The following is an 18,226-nucleotide window of genomic DNA, read 5'->3' on the forward strand; positions in this document are numbered from 1 at the left end:
ATGATGTTAACTTTACCCCGTATAAAGAAGTAAGAAAAATATAAAAAGTTGGTTAGATTTTCATTCAGCTACTTTTTATGCACTGATATTATATTTTAAAATAATATTTGATTACAGTTACACAAATTTGACTTTCTATATTATATTTATCATCTTACGAAAGTTTGTGTAATTATATTGATGACATCAGTATTTCTTGTACAGTAATGGAAATGATACAGTTGCAGATGAAAATTTTTCGGAGGAAGTGAAAGTATAATTTACAAAAAAAAAAGGGGAAAGTATGAATTTGCATTTTCAAATGATGTCCAAGTATAATTTAACCCTGTAAAAATAATTACATCGCACTCCCTTGAGATTTGGTATAATTACATTTAGATTCACTTTAATTTAAAAAATTGCATCGAATACTCATGACGTTTGTTTTTGTGTAACAAATATACCATTCCATAAATCAAAATGTTGAATAAAAATCCATATAAGGATAAGTAGGTCAGAAAAAAAAATTATTTAATTTGCAATGAGCAGTAATAAATCAATTAAGAGCAAATATGGATTTTTTTGAATGTAAGTAAATACAGTAAATTTTGACTTGAGGAAAAATCTATTTGTTAAATGAAAGAAATAAACGTAAAGGATATTGATGTAATTTCCTAAATTAAGAGGAGGTCTATGTAAAACTATTAAAAACTTTATAGAAGGACTGTGGAATTATTGTTTAATATAAGAAGATCCGATCTTCATAAAAGAATGCAAAGATCATCATTAATGTGCAAAAATAAAAAAATAAAAAAAATTCCTTTGGAGACGGAGAATTTGAGTCCGTACACATTTTAACTGCTGGGATTGTCCTAATTCGATTTTTCTAATATTTAAGAAGTAATAAAAAGACAGATCAGCCATAAAATCCGGAAATTACATTTTTATTTATTTATTAAATACACCGAATATTAGTTCGTCATTGTCACGCGCATCAATGGTGCGTGTACCAGACAGACATCAAGTTTTGGCCGTAGGACACATTGCTGGTGGCTCCACCGTCATTAAAACCTCTCTACCACCTTCTTTCTTTCTCTCTCTCGCTCTTCCCTCCCTTCTCTCTCTCTCTGTCTGTCTTTCTCAAAAGTCTCACCGTCAAGATCTTCTGGATTCTCCTTTCATCTTGCTTTTCAAAGATCCACTTCTCACACTGTTCGACACTCCTGCTGTTTTTTTGCCATTTCTGCTGGAGATTTTTGCTTTGGATCTCCGTCGCACTTCATGGATCTATGAATTGCGCTTGGATTACCCGCATTGTTGTTTGGAGGTAGGGTTTGGTATTTTGGCGCTCTGAATTGCTGGAGATTGGTGGTTTAGTGTGTGGGAATAGATATGCAAACTTATCTGCGTTTGTGGGGAGAAGTGAATGGGAACGTTTGTAGTCGCGGAGAACTTCAGCAGAACCCCAGACTGCTCCAGGAAGTACTCCACGGCGGTGTTCTGGTCTGAGGAAAATGCTTGTGAATTGCATTTTGGAGAGAGAAGATGCTCCTTTTTCTTCTTCCTTTGCTCACTGTGCTTCATACTAATTTCGGTAGGTCTCGCCTTTTCGTTGCTTAATTTTCTTCGAGAACATTAGTTCAGCTTAACTTACATGCTGCTGAAAACGTCGAATAAATATCTGAATGGATATTTTGTTTTTTTAGCTCAGTTAGAAGTAAAATTTTGGATGGTTCCAGGCTCCTACAGCTTCCCTTTCATTCACTAATCATATAATAACCTTTTCATTTAGTAATGATCCAGCTGAGAAAGTTGATTCGTAAAGGTAATTTATGGAATGTGAAACGATGTGGTGCCAGATAATATGCTGCTGCAGCTACTCGTTGATGTAAAACTTCCTTACAAATATGAATAATGAGGTGACCCAGTACTACCCTTATTTTATTTCGTCCTGTAAACTGATGTAACTATATTATGATAACATTCTGTCACCTGAAGGGAGAGGTATCTATGTCTAAGAATTAATTTTTCAAATGCTGAGATACTAGTTAAGTGGACTAGATATTCTTTTTGAGTGCCTTGTATGGAAAATGTTGATGGACTTGTTTGCATGTTACTGCAGGTAAATGCATATCTTGTCTAATAGATTTTTTTTCCCTACCATGAAGTTGGTAATACCACTTTGGATTAGATCCAAGTGACATACTGATAAAATTTATGTGCACTCAATTGCCACAGTTGCTTCTGTTAGTTAACTCATTTTGCCATGGCCTTTGTACTCATTATTGATACAAAACGTTCCTATTGTTCAGGGACTCCTTCACAAGCCATTTACTTGTCTCCATCTCAAGTGCCCCCTCCATTATTAGCAAGGAAGAATCCTCTAGAACATGGTAAGTAACAAATTACTCATTTGTTGGCATGTTGCAGGTCCATTATTTATTTATATTATTTCCTATAGTTTTCTCATTTTTATAATGAGCTTTACTGGATTGAATTGTTATATAAAGAGTCGCTACACATTGAAGCAGGTAAATATGCCAATTGACATTTAGAAGTGATTTTAGATTTATATCCTTCTATTCCTTGATGTGCTCTGTATCATCCCAGAAGTCTTTCGCATATGTATGGGAATGTTAGTAATATAGAAGTTGCTATTATATTGCAGTGACTGCAGCATCGATAAGTACATTCTTTACTGCCCGGAGGCGCCACTTTAAATATTTATCAGCTGCACCAGCTCCGTCCACATTGTCACAAGGTATCTGTTCATATTAATTTCTCATTTAAAAAATTTTCAGCTTTTTTTCTGATGCAGAAGTCTATGTTAGGTCCACTTACTAGTCCTACTGGTCATACCTTGCCCAGGCATCGCCGCCGTGGGCATAAAATCAGAAGTCATGCAGTTTCTCCCTCTCCTGCCACTTCTCCAGGTGGTCATCTAGCCAGTGATCTCTTTTGTCCCTCACTCTATTCTCTGAAATTAAAGTAGACAGGAGTTTTCTGCCCCAGTGTTGCTTATAACAGTCTCGTAAACAAGCATCAAATATTTCGTTGATGTGAAATGATTTGATTCTAGTACATTATAAAACTATATAATGCTGCTTTGTCTGATGAAACTTATAGATATTAGTAGTGAAGACTACTCAACCACCAACATGCTCATAATATTCTCAAACTACAAGGACGTGGTTTACCCCACATGCTTGAAGGTGTAAGAGCAAAACATAACTTTCATGATCAGCCATAATGGTGAAGGGGGCAACCACAAGCAATATCTCATTGTTTTTAAGTTTGCTCTATTGGTCAAGACTCAAAACTGATGCTTGTATTGGTTATTGTCTTATTTAGATTTCTTTCCAAATTAATGCTTGTCTCGGGGTATTCTCTTGTTAAAATTTTTTCCCTTTGTGGTGCTTCTCTTGTTCTCTTTCATACTAGAATATCCTGACTTTCAAGGCGGTGGCACATGCAAGAGAATATGAGATTAAGAGAAATTCATCAGAAAGCCTGAAGTTTTATATGTCTGCAAAGCATGAGTTTTCTCTAAGTGCAAAAATTTGCTTTTGTACAATGAAGTGGATCCTTCGTCATGTCACTTGAATGCAAAAAGACAGAAGAACTTGTTACAAGTAGAGTTCTAGCGCACTTCTCATTAATTGTTTGAACCTCCACTAATTTTATCATCTTATTCTTCCTGTACTGAAACTGGCATCTAAAAGACATGCCCAAACTTCAACTTGTATCTTGGTTGGTCTTCAGGATTTCATTCATGAATTTGTATCACCTGTTTTTCTGAGTTTACTTTCAAAAGAACTCAACGATCCCTTGCATTTGCAATGAGTTAACTGACCTCTTCTATGTGGTGCCTCTATACATAAAGCATTCACTTTCTAGAGCATTATTAACATAGACAATCTGCATTTTCTCACCTTTTCTCCCCTTAATTGTGCTGTCATTATATTTACTAATTCTGCTTTTGTTATCGAGTGGCATTTAACAAGTTAATCTGGCAGGTTGTGGTCAAACCTGTGCCGAGCCACTTACTTCAGCTCCTTTTGGTTCACCCTGCATGTGCGTCTTTCCAATGAGAGTCAGACTTTTGCTAGGGGTGTCCCTCTATGCTATCTTTCCAGAGGTCACTGAGTTAGAGATTGAGGTTGCAGCAGGCACCTATCTTAAGCAAAGTCAAGTAGCAATAATTGGTGCTAGTGCTGACATTCAGAACCAGGAAAGAACAGTAGTTGATATAAATTTAGTTCCTCTGGGTGAGAAGTTTGATAATACAACTGCCATGCTGACTTATCAAAGATTTCTGCATAAGAAAGTGCCTCTGAATAGGACCCTTTTTGGTGATTATGACATAATGCATATTGCTTATCCAGGTAAATTGAAAAAGTAATACATTCATGCTGTACCCTCTGCCCGATTTTTGTCATAAACACTAAAAGTACTTTACACAGGGCTCCCTTCTTCACCCCCATCTGGCATTTTATTTGGTGAGGCTCCCACTGGAAGTGTTGGAAATCAGCAATTCCCTATCACTGCTGATTTTGTTGGCAAAAAGCAGAAAATGAACCCTCGACTTGTCTTCATAATTGCTTTCTCAGCTTTTGTGGTCCTGGTGGTTTGTTGTGCAGCAGTTGCTGTCCTAGTAAAGTGTAGGAAAGCACGCAGGTCATCAAATGCTGTTGGTCCAGTATCCGCACCGCCTGTGAACAAAAGATTTGGTATTCCTTCAGACTTGTCCAAAATGATCTACCTATATGGAGTCGTGTTTTATGTGATTGTGGACACTGAAAATACAAGTACATCTTTATTTCATTAATCTTGCTGCACTAGTAGAACCGTGTCAGTGTGTGAAAGTATTTGTTGTTACGACAAGACTCGGAGTTAGGGGGATCAACAATGTGGAACACATTACTGCGGAAGATGTTACTTTAATCCTTTTTCTGTTTGATTATGAGTGCTTCCAAGAGTATAGTTACTGGCATTATGAATGTTGCTATTGGTATACGGTCATGGCCTGATTTCAAGTGCAGTAGAGGTTTGTATGGTGTTAGTGGGTGTGAAAATGCTAGATTAACATACACGCATTCAATGGAGTCACGTACAAAATAAAGTAGTTCATCTGTGCCTGAACAACAACTTCTGTTCAGTGTCTTTGTCAGAAAATATTCTGCTCAGCTGAACCTGATGGCCCCTCTGACTATGATGTCATATGTGGAGCATTGATGGTCATGCATTTCTCAAAGCATTCAATTTTATTAAAGTGGTTAGTGATTATAAATGTGCTTGATTATTTTTCCCTTTCCAATTTTATGTTGCAGGAATAAGGTCTGTGCTGTCAAGTAGTCCAGCCAGCTCCACATCAGCCTCACTCATTTCCGCCATGCCTGCATCTGTCCTCTCTGTTAAAACGTTTTCCATGGTAGAGATCGAGAAAGCCACAGAAAAGTTCAGTCCCAAAAGGGTGTTGGGTGAAGGAGGATTTGGGCGTGTTTATCATGGGATCATGCAAGATGGAACTGAAGTTGCAGTGAAATTACTGACAAGAGATAACCAAAATGGAGACCGTGAATTCATTGCTGAAGTTGAGATGCTAAGTCGGTTGCATCATCGTAACCTTGTGAAATTAATTGGCATATGCATCGAACAACGAACGCGCTGCTTGGTCTATGAGCTTGTTGCAAATGGCAGCGTCGAGTCCCACTTACATGGTAGGCCTCTTATTTTCTTTGACTTCAGATGACTTAGTCTGTTGCTTTTGGTCTCTTGTCCTCCAGTATTAGGAGGAAAAAAAGGCATGGTGCACCAACTATTATTCTTTGTGCTATTAATGTCTGTCAAAGCAGCATAGCAGAATTTGCATGACCTAGACTGGAATTTGGTTGCTGATGTTTCAGGTGTTGACAGAAGCAAGGGACCTCTCAACTGGGATGCGCGATTGAAGATTGCTCTTGGTGCAGCAAGAGGATTAGCTTACCTTCATGAAGATTCTAATCCTCGTGTTATTCATAGAGACTTTAAAGCTAGTAATGTTCTACTAGAAGATGACTTTACCCCTAAGGTCTCGGATTTTGGTTTGGCTCGGGAAGCAACAGAGGGAACTCATCACATATCTACTCGGGTCATGGGAACTTTTGGGTATGTTCCTTTTTGCAAAAGGTTTCGTTAACTTGCTTCTTATCCAATGCAAGGCTACATTGTAAAATCTCAACCTGAACAGGAGCTGCATGTGCTAGAACTTACTGGGAACATATTCTTTGCTTAATGCTAAAATTATTACGAATAATCAGCTAATTGGTTCTCCTCTTCCTTTCTTTTTTCCTGTGGGTAAGATGCAAAAAACGAAAAAGAGCAGCTCATCAATTTTTCCCTGATGCCCTTCTCCTCTGTATATGATTTTGCTCTCATGTTATCTTGGAATTGTGAACTGCAGGTATGTTGCTCCTGAATATGCGATGACAGGACATTTGCTTGTCAAGAGTGATGTTTACAGTTACGGAGTGGTGCTATTAGAGCTGATCTCAGGTAGGAAACCTGTCGACATGTCACAACCTCCTGGACAAGAAAACCTCGTGACTTGGGCACGGCCTTTGCTGACAAATCGAGAAGGTTTGGAACAATTAGTAGATCCTTCCTTGGCTGGAAGCTATGATTTTGACAACATGGCAAAGGTTGCTGCCATTGCCTCAATGTGTGTTCACCCAGAGGTGACTCACAGGCCGTTCATGGGAGAAGTTGTCCAGGCACTCAAGCTCATCTACAATGATACAGATGGGACATGTGCAGATGCTTGTAGCGTGAAGGAATCCTCTGCTCATGATTCCGATTTCAAATGTGATTTCACGCAGTCTGACAGTAGTTGGTGGAATGCAGGTGGCATTACCCCTCGTTTAACATATGGACAAGCCTCTTCTTTCATAACAATGGAGTACAGTTCAGGTCCTCTTGAAGAGTTGGAAAACAGACCGTTTTCAGCTGAGGGCGGTGTTTCCTTGCCAATAAGGCACGGAAACAGATCAGGTCCTTTGAGGACGATCAGGAGTAATCGAGCGTTTTATAGATTAGACGGAAGTACAAGCGAACACGGGGGCCTTCTCCCAAAACGGGCTTGGAATTATGGCATCGGCTATGAAGCTTCGTTTTAGTGTGTTTTCAGAATGTACAGAATCGAAGAACCATTGTTATTGAGATGGGTGGTTCTTGTTGATGTAGTTTTAGGTGTTTGAAATTGGCGCAATTTCCTTGTGCAAAGAGGGGAAGAGTGGAAGGGCTCAATGGGCTTGTAATTTTGTTAATCTTGAAATTCATCAACATATGAACGAGCTGTAATTTGGAGCACTGATGACGTATATGCAAATGAATGAATACCTATGGTTCAACAGCTGAACATGCAGCAGCTTCATTGAGTTCAACTGTTGTAGCACCGATGAATATGAAATATGTATGAATGCGCGTTGTTGAGGCAAGAGACTGCGAAGGAAGGAAAGATGTGGCTTAAATGCACAATTGGGCCAAAACTGATATACTGGAGTCAGATTTTAGCCCATTTATGTTTCTAATTTGGTCACCCATTAACCGCAAGAAGAATTTAATAAAAGGAAAAGTACCAACCTATAAATTTCGGGAGAATTATACACCTTTTAGTTTTCAAACCGTCAATTTTTTGACAGCTTGGGTCATTTCCGTTTGAAGGCACTTAAAATAGACAGAAAACCTCATGTGAGGCAGCAATGGACCCAAAAAGAAAAAATAAACTCTCTTTCTCACCTTGAATTTGGTATTCTAAATTTACTTGAGAATGAGAAGAAAATTTGTTCTTAGAGCTTCAACTCATTTCTTGATCAATTCTCTCTCAAACAAACTGCCCAATCTTGAAGAAAATAATAGGAATGAAGTTTTTCAATCAATAACCGAAAAAGATCAAGTGCAAGGTGGAAAAGGAAGGTTTTTTCTTCCTCCTTTGCTCCTCACGTACTGTGCACGTGAGGTTTTTTGTTTACTTTAATGGCTCTCAAATGGAAAGGATCAAATCTGCTAAAAAGTTAACAAATTTAAGGACTAAAAGTGTTAAAGCTTGAAAATATCATAACTAAAACAGCATAAGTTGTTAAGGCCGGGGACCAAATTCGTAATTCTCCCGATAAATTTTAATTTCCCATCCACTCCTCACGACTGCTGACGCCACTCTCTGCAGAGCTGATTTTGAGCGCACAAAAAAACCAACAAGTAAAATGGTGCTGCCAATCAGACTACACTAGTACCCAAGCGCCGATCCACCGTATTCCTACTTCATTCTTCATCTTCTCCCAGGCATTTTCTCAAACAGATAACTTCATTTCATCTAAACATCCAATTTAGCGACTTTCCGGAACCATATGCGGTGTTACTGTCAAGTTCTTTTTATGATGCTTTTCTACCGTTTCAGGTTTGAAATGTTGTTATTAAATATGGAGGTAAAATGTTTCATTTTTTTAAAAATATAGGGAGATAAATTATTTTTTATTTTTTTTTTATGGGGTAATTTGCTTATTTATAATAGCACAAGTGTTTGCTTGCATTTTTTTCCATTTTTGGTTTTGTAACATAGGCCATTTGTGTTTTCGTTCTTTAATTTTTTAGGATAGCATTTTGGTCCAAAAGATCTTTTTAATTCTTGAAATTTTAGTCTTTTTTTGGCCGGAGTTCATCATTTTCGCCTGAAATTTTGTCCTTTTTAACTTTCTAGGGTAATATATTATCACGAAAATTAAAAAGATGTATGATCAAATTGTTAGTTTAAAAAGTCAAACAAAAAAAAAAAGGCCAAACGCTCTAAATTACGAAACCAAAAATGCATTATATCCATTGAAATATGTGGTTTGTGTAGCATCTTTTACTTCCTACATGTATGGTATGGTAGGCTATAAAGAACAAAAGTGATACACCCTGATTCCCACATCTACATCACAGTTCAGCGAGTATCCCCTCCCAGTCCCTGCGGAAAGGCAAAAGAATTTCACTAGAATTGGACAGTTGACATGTTTAGTAATGATTGATATCTTGTCCTAAACTTCATCCAATTATTTTATGCTTAAAGAGTGAGGTGAAATTGACAGCAAATGGAGTAGGAACTTTGGGTGGCCGGATGCTTTTAGGAACAGCAGAGGAGATTCCACCCCAAGAACTTGTTGAGACAACTGGTGCTGGTGATGCATTTATTGGAGCTGTCCTTTATGGTTATTAACATTTGCCTCAGATGACATGGATCTGTTTACTACATTCGACCCTTTTCTTGTCTTGTCCCGTGGGAAGTTCTGCAGGCACAAACAGGTCTGGAAGGTGTCGGAATCAGGTACATTCTTAATGTGATTTGTCATTAGCTAGACTCTTCAAATCTTTTGATCGTTTTTAACAGCATTGCTCCAAATTGAAGATGCAGCTCTTTTTCTTCTTTATGGTTTAAAAAGCTAGGGGTAGAGTGCGAAACCACCTTACGTGTAACCATAGAAGTTTCACATCTATGTAAAATGTGCAATATACTTATCACGTGTGTAATTCAGAAAAAATAATTAATTATATAGCATGTGTGTCCAATCATATGGTTGTTAGTGTAAAACTCACTCTAGCATGTAAAGTATCATTTTCTAACCAAACATGTGAATTTAAGTTTTTACCTCGTTCCCAAATGATTGTCTAAACTTCTGAAAATAAACAGCCACTTCCTTTTCCTCCATTTTAAGAAAAAAAAGATAGTCAAAATGAACCTTTCCTACAATCATTTCCAGCCTAGGACAAAACGTTGGGCAATCAATAAATGTTAAAGGGCCCAAGAAAAGATTCAACTGCAGAAACAAAAGGTACTATGAAATTATATGACTGCATATTGAATTGAATAGGCGACCAAGTACAACTGATCACATCCAATTAATTCATTACTCCAAACAGTAAATGCACAGCAGAGCTATCAACCAACCATTACACATTACACAGCTTAAAACAAAAAGATCTTCCTACAACACACAACCTTAGACAAAATACAACAAAAGACTGCCACTACCAACATTTCCTTTTCCCAACTCTAAGTAAAGTAAACTGCTGCTTTCCTACTGTGCAACTTCTAATCACTAACATGTGAAATACAGACAACACTGCATTTCACAACATGCTATCAGCATTTGTGGGCAGCCTCTTGAAGAAGCTAACAGCACTTGAAGGCAGCCTGTTCCTGAACTTGGGAGGCCTCAGATAATACAGACCCCAAAGCGCCACCACCCATCTGATCGGCACTAGGTAGAACCCAAAAGCAGCCAACAAGCAGAGTATCACGAACAGGAACGTCGCTCTAGGGTCGCGCCAACTCAACAACGCTTGGAATCTCTCGCCTTGAGTAGCCATGTCACCGACCACTGTTTGGATCCTTCCAGCCACGCTCCGGAGCCGATCATATCTCATGTGGATAATCTCCGCACTTCGACTTGTGGGGAACGAGTCAAACTCCTCATCCAATTCGTCGGGATGCACGTTCTCTGCATAGGAGAGTCGAGTGTCCATATGGGGCGGGTGGCGCGGCCGGGATCTATATCGCCAGAGCCCCGTTGCAGCCAACGTGAGCAATATGCAAGGAATTATGAGCTCGGGGACTAAGACAAGTACCATGAAGGTGGTCAGGAAAAACGTTGAGTATACAGGTCTGTGCCAGGTTCTTATAGCCTCCAGCAACCTGCTCATAGCAACAAACCAGGACAACACATTTGTGAGTCTAAGGAAATTTGCTTTGCTCTTTCTCATGCTCCACATATGTGAGTCATGATCCAGCATGTACTCGACTACTTCTCTTCCCAATGGGGGCTCGGCTCGACTGAGCCTCGAGGCAACGACGTTCATGGCCTGGTACCTTAAACTGTCCAGTTGACTCACAGACAGTGGCTGCACATAATGCATCTTTGGCAGCAGGGGCATGGTGTACATATGAAGCACGTTAAACATATTAGCACATGAAAACCGAACCGCCAAATGAAGTTCTCCCATTTTCTTAACACCAGAAGGATGCAACATTAGCAATGGATAAGCATGAGTGTATACTCTATCAGTTTCAAGGGTTGATAGGCGGATTCTAACCTTCCCGATCCGAGTATCCCGGTTACCATTTCCAGCCACCATATTCTTGTCAACCCGGGAGTTGTCAAACAGCCCAATGGAGATGACCGTGCAAGGATCAAATACTTCCCAAGTATACTGCTCATTCCATTTTGGAGCCAAGCTGTCAACCACAGTCCGAGTTCGAACCCACTTCTGCCCATACTTAGCAACACAATAGGCGTCTGTGGAGCCACCTTTGCCTTCTTTGATCTTCATAGGCATAAGATTGGTGGCCCCCAAAATGCCAACTTCAAGAACACCAATGTGGGGCTTCCAGAGCTGCTTTGCAGTGGGTCGGACATCACTGCTATACATTGTGGCCTCATCAAGCACATGGTAACCTCCCTCGAGTGAGGCACGAAGGTGAATTCGAGAGGCAAATCTAACAACAGCTTTCGGGTCATTCTGGCTGCTGAAGTGAGTTTCAAGATTGAACCACCTAGAAACCACCAACTTGTCATCAAATCGCCTTTCAATGTTCACAATTGGTAGAATCACCCTCCCAACAACCTCCTCTCTGTTTGGAGCCAAACGATCCTCGACAGAGATCATCAAATAGTCCTCAAAAGGCTCGGCAACCACAAACATCAAGTCCTCATTCCAACAAGGATTCGAGAGACTCCTACTTCCAGTAGGCGAAGCAATTCGAGTCCTTAAAACCTGGTTGCCCACTTGAACTTTCGCAAAAAGCTCCGGATACCTCATCATGTTCATAGAAGCCCCTTTGTCTCCCAATACTATATCTTGTGCTTCAAGGACACCAACCCTCAAATACCAAAGCTTGGGAGACAAATAAACCTTCGACTTAATAGAACACAAACCATCCAAATGCACATTCGCTGCCTTCGAATGCCAAGCCTCAGCAAAGGCCTCATCAGCCTGAGTCCCAAACCATATGGCAACCATCACCTCCCCACATTTAGCCCTTTCACCTTTCTTGTCCTCCATTCTATGCCATTGGGGAGCCAACTGACTATCCGGCGGAACCCTTTTAGGCACCTCATTCAAATCAAACCAAACACGCCCCAAGAATTCATCTTTATTGCCCTCCTTGACAAAAATTTCCACCACAGATGACTGTATGCAATCTTTGGAGAAGGCAAAAACTTGATCCCACTCAGCCATATTCCCCAAAGAAACCCTCTTTGTGATCCCTTTGTAGTTCCCAAGCTTCACCTCTGCAACCAACTCACCACCACCAAACACTGAAATCTCTCTGGCTTTCACAACTCTCACATACAAATACTGCATTTGCTCCACAAGATCATAAGTGGAGCTTGTTTTATCCTTGTTTAGACCACCAAGGTGTGGACTTGTTTCCTTCAAAGCATAGTCATTTGAAACCCCACCACGAACATGACCACCACCATGGAGACCCACAGTGCCGGCGCCGGCGCCTCCGGCCGGAATAACCGGCCCTGGAACAGTAGTAATAACAACAGGCTTAATATCTCCAGGGCCAGGCTCCACAGGCTTTAAATGAGCCTGGTTCTGCAAACCCATTCCCATTTTATTATTCTCTTGCACCATCCCCAACCCCATTTGCTTGGGCACCACCAAGTTCCCACCTTGCTGCTGCATTTTCTTGTTTTTCTTGGAAACAACACCACCACCGGAATTCACCACTCCTCCGCCTTCACCACCGCCATTAATAACCTGTTTTACCTCTTCCTTTGTAGATAAATAAAGCTTCAAACTCAACTCACCTCTCACATGCGAAAAGAGGCTCCTTTTGTCCAGCGTGTAAAGCTGCGGCACTTCCTCGCCTCCTCTCGCTATGCTCGACCTCGTTGAAAACGTTCACTTCTATGGTGCGGTAAGGCAGGTCCGCGACGTCGTTCACGTGGAACACCAGCTTCTCGTTCCACACGGGGTTCAGGTCCCGGTACTTAACTTGAGTCCTTTGCCTCTGGTTCTCAAACTCAACCTCCACAAACGGCGACGACGAACCCTCCCCGTCCTTCGGCATCAGGTTGTGCGCCGCCACCACCTCCACCACCACCTTCCCACCAGCTTCTCTTTGCCGCCGTTATGCATGGCCCCCTTTCCTTTTCCTTCCTTTCTTTCTTTCTACGTACACAAACACACACACAGAGCAAGAAAGCCCTCAAAAACAAGAAAAAAAAACACACAGAGACAGACAGAGAGAGAGAGAGAGATTGAAACACGGGTGTGATTGTGCTTTGTTTCCTCTGAAGAAGAGAGGAGATGAAAAATGGAATGAGTTTTGTGGGGGCGGGATAGCAGTAAAGAAAGAAGTATGACAGAGAGAATAGTAAGGTTGGATTTTGTGTTAAGGCAGCAAGCACAGCTCAGTTCCCTTATATCGAGCGGCGGTGTCAACCAATCGCCATTACTTCTGATTCTAAAGATTTTGAGAATATGTAATGTTGTAGAGGTGTTGGTGTTGGGGTGTCTCGGCACAGAATCCCACTTCGGAGCGTCATTTATAGGCCAAGAAAGACAGAGAGAGGGAGAATTTAATGTCCGCATTTTGAATGAAATTAAAGTTCCTTCTTATCTCCTCATTTACATTTTACAGTCGAGAATTTTTCAGTTGCTTTCTTGCATGTGTTTGATGAACGATGTTAATTCATCTAAACAAATCAGCATTTTTGTATTATATATACAACAACAAAATTATACTTTTTGGAATTTAAATTTAATTATTTTCTTGAATGATTTACTACAAGAGAATTTTAAGGATACCCTCTTATTGATTATCCGTACATTTTTTAAATTATTGACTTTTTAAATTTGTAATCTCTCTTTTTTCTTTTGTGGGGTTTAAGATTTTGATTCTCAATATCGTTTATAGATAATTTCATCCGAATTAACTAGAAAATGGTATATATGTGTAGTTGACATTAATTTGTCCGTTCATCAAGTAACACCGTTCTCACTTTTTAAATTTCTCATCATTAATGTTTTCTTTTTAAGGTTTGGATTTTTATTGTCGTTGAAGTTCATCGTGTTATTAAGAAATAACTTTTCTTCTTTTTTTGTTACCATCCATAGAAAAGATCGATTGTTGTATATAAACTATTAGTGTTACGTATGTTTAACTTTTTATTTATGGCATTCTTATATTTTCATTTGTATTGTCATGTAATATATTGTGTATATTTTGAAATAAGTTATTATGAAATATTGAAAGATATTTTCACCACGACATGTTATTTATTAATTTGTTATTGATTTTAAAAATTATATTTGTTTACGTTGTAGATTCAAAATAAATGCATGAGAATAACTCAATTTTGGTCGTACTACCTTTTTTTATGTTTTGAATATATTTACATTTCTGTCGAATTATATATGGTTATATATTTATGAGGAAGTTTATTTAGGAAAAATATTCGATGTCAAAATTTGAATTTCAATATGAGATTGGATAAAATTTGAATTGTAGAACAGGTTAATTTTAGAGTAAAATACACTTTGTCCCTTTGAACTATTCGTCATGTAATATTTATCCTCTTAAACTAAAAAAGTAATACTTATTTGGTTGGTTGGTCAAAAATGTCCTTCTTGCCTTGCACAATTATTTTATTTTCAATATATTTTAGTATTTTGCACATTGAATCATCACCAAATTATTTTTTTAATAAATAAAGAATTTACATTAAAAGTGGAATATGAATTAATATATATATATAGTAAATACATAATAAATATAATATAACCAACAACTCATATACGTCTTAACTTTGAGTTTGTAAAAAATAAAATTCATAACTATTTAACTCATTAATTATATTTTTACTTTATTATAAATAAAAGATATTTTTTTCAATTAAATTTAAGATACAAACTTACTAAAAAAATAGAAATTATTTGAACTAAATATATATATGTGTGATATAAAGACAATATTATCTAAAATTTAATTATGAGAGATAAGTATTATATTTATTAGTTTATAGGGTAATTGTTACAAGACGAATAGATCAAAAGGACAAAATTGTATTTTAGCCTCAATTTTATAATGTCAAGCTGTCACAAATTTTAATTAAATAAAAGACATGTATATAAATATTTTAAATTCATAAATATAAAAAATCAAAAATAGAAAATACAGAATGTAGCTTTTGACCAAAAGAGAAGTCAAAAGGAAGAAGAGTAGCACGTATGGGTATATGGTAGGGAAGTAGAAAGGCTGACCCGTACCCGCTTGCAGGAGAGCGCGTGGTATTCGAGTAGCGTGAAGGGGGGGTGGGGGCAGTAGCGCGTGACAGAATCTGCAGAGAATCCGATAAGCATTCAGGCGGGAACAAGGAAAGTGGGATCTCGTCCTCCGAGGTTATACCGGATTGGGTCGGGTCGGGTCAGGACAAGTTTCGGCACTTCCAAGGCGCGTGAAACACGGTTCGTGTTACGCACCTGTGTTGGACTATAGCTGTCTCTCTGGATGAGGCGCATTTGGTAATAATGCCTTCGCCAAAATTACCCTTTTCGTGTTATAGAGAGTTTAATATTTTTAATCTCAAATCTCTAAAATTATTTTAAAATTAAAAAAATAATCAACATATCTAATTTTATATTTGATTTTCATTAATAAATAGATCGTAAAGGCACATATATTCCAAAATCATCATAAAATTAAATGAAATTAGCTCGTTCTTAAATCATCGTTAGAATTATGAATGTATTTATATTTTCTCAAACAACGATAAAATATTTAAAATTTTATCAAATTTCAAAAGATGCAATTATAATTTATCAAAAATTTTATTGAAAATAAATTTGGATGAACTGAAGTGTTGAGCCAATCACATAATTATATTTATCTTGGGATCGATTTTTTTTTGAATTATTAATAATCACATTATAAATCTAATAGTAATTACATTATATAGCGATGCTTTGTGTTATTTCTCTAGTTGAAAATATTGTCATCATTTCGTAATTTTATAAATTTAAATAGGATGAGTTATGATATTTAAGGTATTTTGGGTGTTTAATTTAAATTATGACAAACCTAATCCAAAATAAAATTTTCCTATGACTGCGCCCAATCGTGCGGGGAAATTGAGCTAGCGTGACTCTCATTCTCTGCCAGGCGCGTGGAACTGGATTTTTGAATTTTCTGCCGCGCGGACACTTGGTTGGCTGTCTTGCTCAAGAACTGCTCTCTGACGATGTGATAAGCTGAAGGCTGCACATTCCCTACCTTCCACTCTTTTCCCCTTCGTTTTTTTCTTTTTTTAAATTTATGTGTGTCCAAAATTAAAAGATTTTATTATCACATTTAATTAAACCAAAAATATATATTTTCTTTAATGCTTTTTCAGAATTATTATTATTATTATTGTACTAAAATAATCTATGGATGATTATAGTAATGCTGAATTGCTTTCAATTGTAACTTATGAGACATGGATATGAATACAGCCATACGGATACAATACGACGAACATGGATAAAGCGACACGAAATATGTAAAAAAATCAAAACATGACACAGTATTGATACGGTTATATATATTATATATTTTTATTATATATTATTAACTTTTTATAAAATTAAAATATTGCAATATGAAAAATATTAAGATAAAATATAAAATATGCATGTCTTACACCTACTTGAATGTGGCTTAAAAAATATACATAATCAGTTTATTTTTAAAAGAACGCAAATGAAATATTTCTAATAATTTAAATTAGTTAAATTATCATGAATATCTCTAGAATTTTTAGCAATTTCATCCTAATATTTTTAGTTGAAGACGAGTGAATTAATTCTTTTTGTTATTAAGCCTATAATTTATTTTTTCTTAAAGATAACCCAATTTTTTTGAAATTATAAAAATAAAAATTTTAAATGTGTCCAAAATCTGGCGAACACGTTTGTCCGACGCCATATTCTTTTTTTCTTTTTTAAAAAAAAATTGGACACATTGATGCCGCGTTCGACGTAATTTCGAGCCATGTCTGTGTCCGCATACAATACGTGTCTGACATTACATCAGATAATTTTTTGAAGTATTCGTACATTATAAACCGTAACGTTATAAAATTTAGTTTTTGCTTAATTAAATTGGGAACAATTCAATCTCATTTCAAATGGTAAATTAGTCCATCAATTTGGGGATGAGAAAGGATATATTATTATTCGTTTTACAAAGTAATGTCACGAAATGTGGTGGACCTTGTTACGGCCAATTTAAATACGAATTTGACAGGAAAATTATTTGGCATATTATAAGTAATTTTTTTTAAACATATAAGATCCCACATTGTATCTCAAAATAAGTCATTGAAATTTATGGATAAAATAAGATTATATAAATTTATAATATATTTATTTCGGCAAAATTGTGATTAATTGAAGAAAAAATCGAACAAACTAGTTAAGATTTTGAAAATAAAACGGGAATTTCTTACCCCTGTATATATGTATATAAGTAATTTATAAACTGTTAACGTCTTATTTTGATTCTATAAGCCCAATTTCTGAAAAAATACCATACAACTCGTAACATTTTATGAAATATTTTAAAAAGCTTATAAGTTGATTCGAACACTCACTAAATATTATTTGTACGTTGAATTAAACGTGATTGATGAACTCAATCCTATAAATTAAGCAGAAAACATTAAAGTTCAAATCACTGGACTGTCCTTTAAGAGACAACTAAATAATGGAAATTAAAATTTCACACTTTTATTTTGTAACTAATATAATATAACTATTATTAAATAAAAATATCTCATTTAATTAATATATAGTATTTATTTTTGCATATATATATATAAAAAAAAAAAACAAAAGGCATATAGCTAAAGAAATAGGATCAAGTGTACGAGAAGGTCTGTCTATGGGCCCACATCTCAAAAGGATAGAAATGTTTTGTTTTTATTTACTTATATATTTAATTATAATATTTTTAACAAATTGTTTTATTTATTTATTTAAACCCAAAAGTCTGTCCCTCGTCCCCTCTCTGTCTGAAACCATTCCCTCGGCCCCATCAACAAGTTTCAGACACTTCTTCTTGCACACCCTGCCATCCCCACCCGCTTCACTTTTAAGTGGTCCACACTCGCCACGTCGTGCTCGTTCGAACACACGCTTATCAGTGTCTCGTCTTCCCTATTGTCGCTTTAGGTGTTAA

The 18,226-nt window shown here is 37.1% G+C and overlaps 2 protein-coding genes across 4 annotated transcripts; one reads left to right on the top strand and one right to left on the bottom strand.

Moving 5' to 3' along the window:
- Window positions 1,058–7,375, top strand: LOC105163477 (receptor-like serine/threonine-protein kinase ALE2). 3 transcript variants are annotated; one of them, XM_020694899.1, is made up of 10 exons: window positions 1,058–1,573; window positions 1,772–1,898; window positions 2,292–2,372; window positions 2,648–2,740; window positions 2,848–2,912; window positions 3,996–4,364; window positions 4,443–4,709; window positions 5,310–5,699; window positions 5,886–6,126; window positions 6,422–7,375. In XM_020694899.1, the coding sequence occupies exons 6-10, from the start codon at window positions 4,052–4,054 to the stop codon at window positions 7,131–7,133; spliced, it is 1,923 nt and encodes a 640-aa protein (XP_020550558.1). In that variant the 5' UTR covers window positions 1,058–1,573; window positions 1,772–1,898; window positions 2,292–2,372; window positions 2,648–2,740; window positions 2,848–2,912; window positions 3,996–4,051; the 3' UTR covers window positions 7,134–7,375. The 3 variants fall into 3 exon arrangements, with proteins under 3 accessions (XP_020550558.1, XP_011080134.1, XP_011080135.1); XM_011081832.2 differs by lacking the exon at window positions 1,772–1,898 and having other exon boundaries at window positions 2,811–2,912; XM_011081833.2 differs by lacking the exons at window positions 1,772–1,898; window positions 2,848–2,912.
- On the bottom strand, window positions 9,851–13,553 carry LOC105163478 (FT-interacting protein 1). Its single transcript, XM_011081835.2, is given in 3 exon segments — window positions 9,851–12,892; window positions 12,894–13,108; window positions 13,464–13,553. Coding segments are annotated over 3 exon segments (3,075 nt in total). The 3' UTR covers window positions 9,851–10,122.

The sequence above is a fragment of the Sesamum indicum genome, linkage group LG6 (assembly GCF_000512975.1).
Source record: "Sesamum indicum cultivar Zhongzhi No. 13 linkage group LG6, S_indicum_v1.0, whole genome shotgun sequence".
In the NCBI taxonomy this organism is placed as follows: Eukaryota; Viridiplantae; Streptophyta; class Magnoliopsida; order Lamiales; family Pedaliaceae; genus Sesamum; species Sesamum indicum.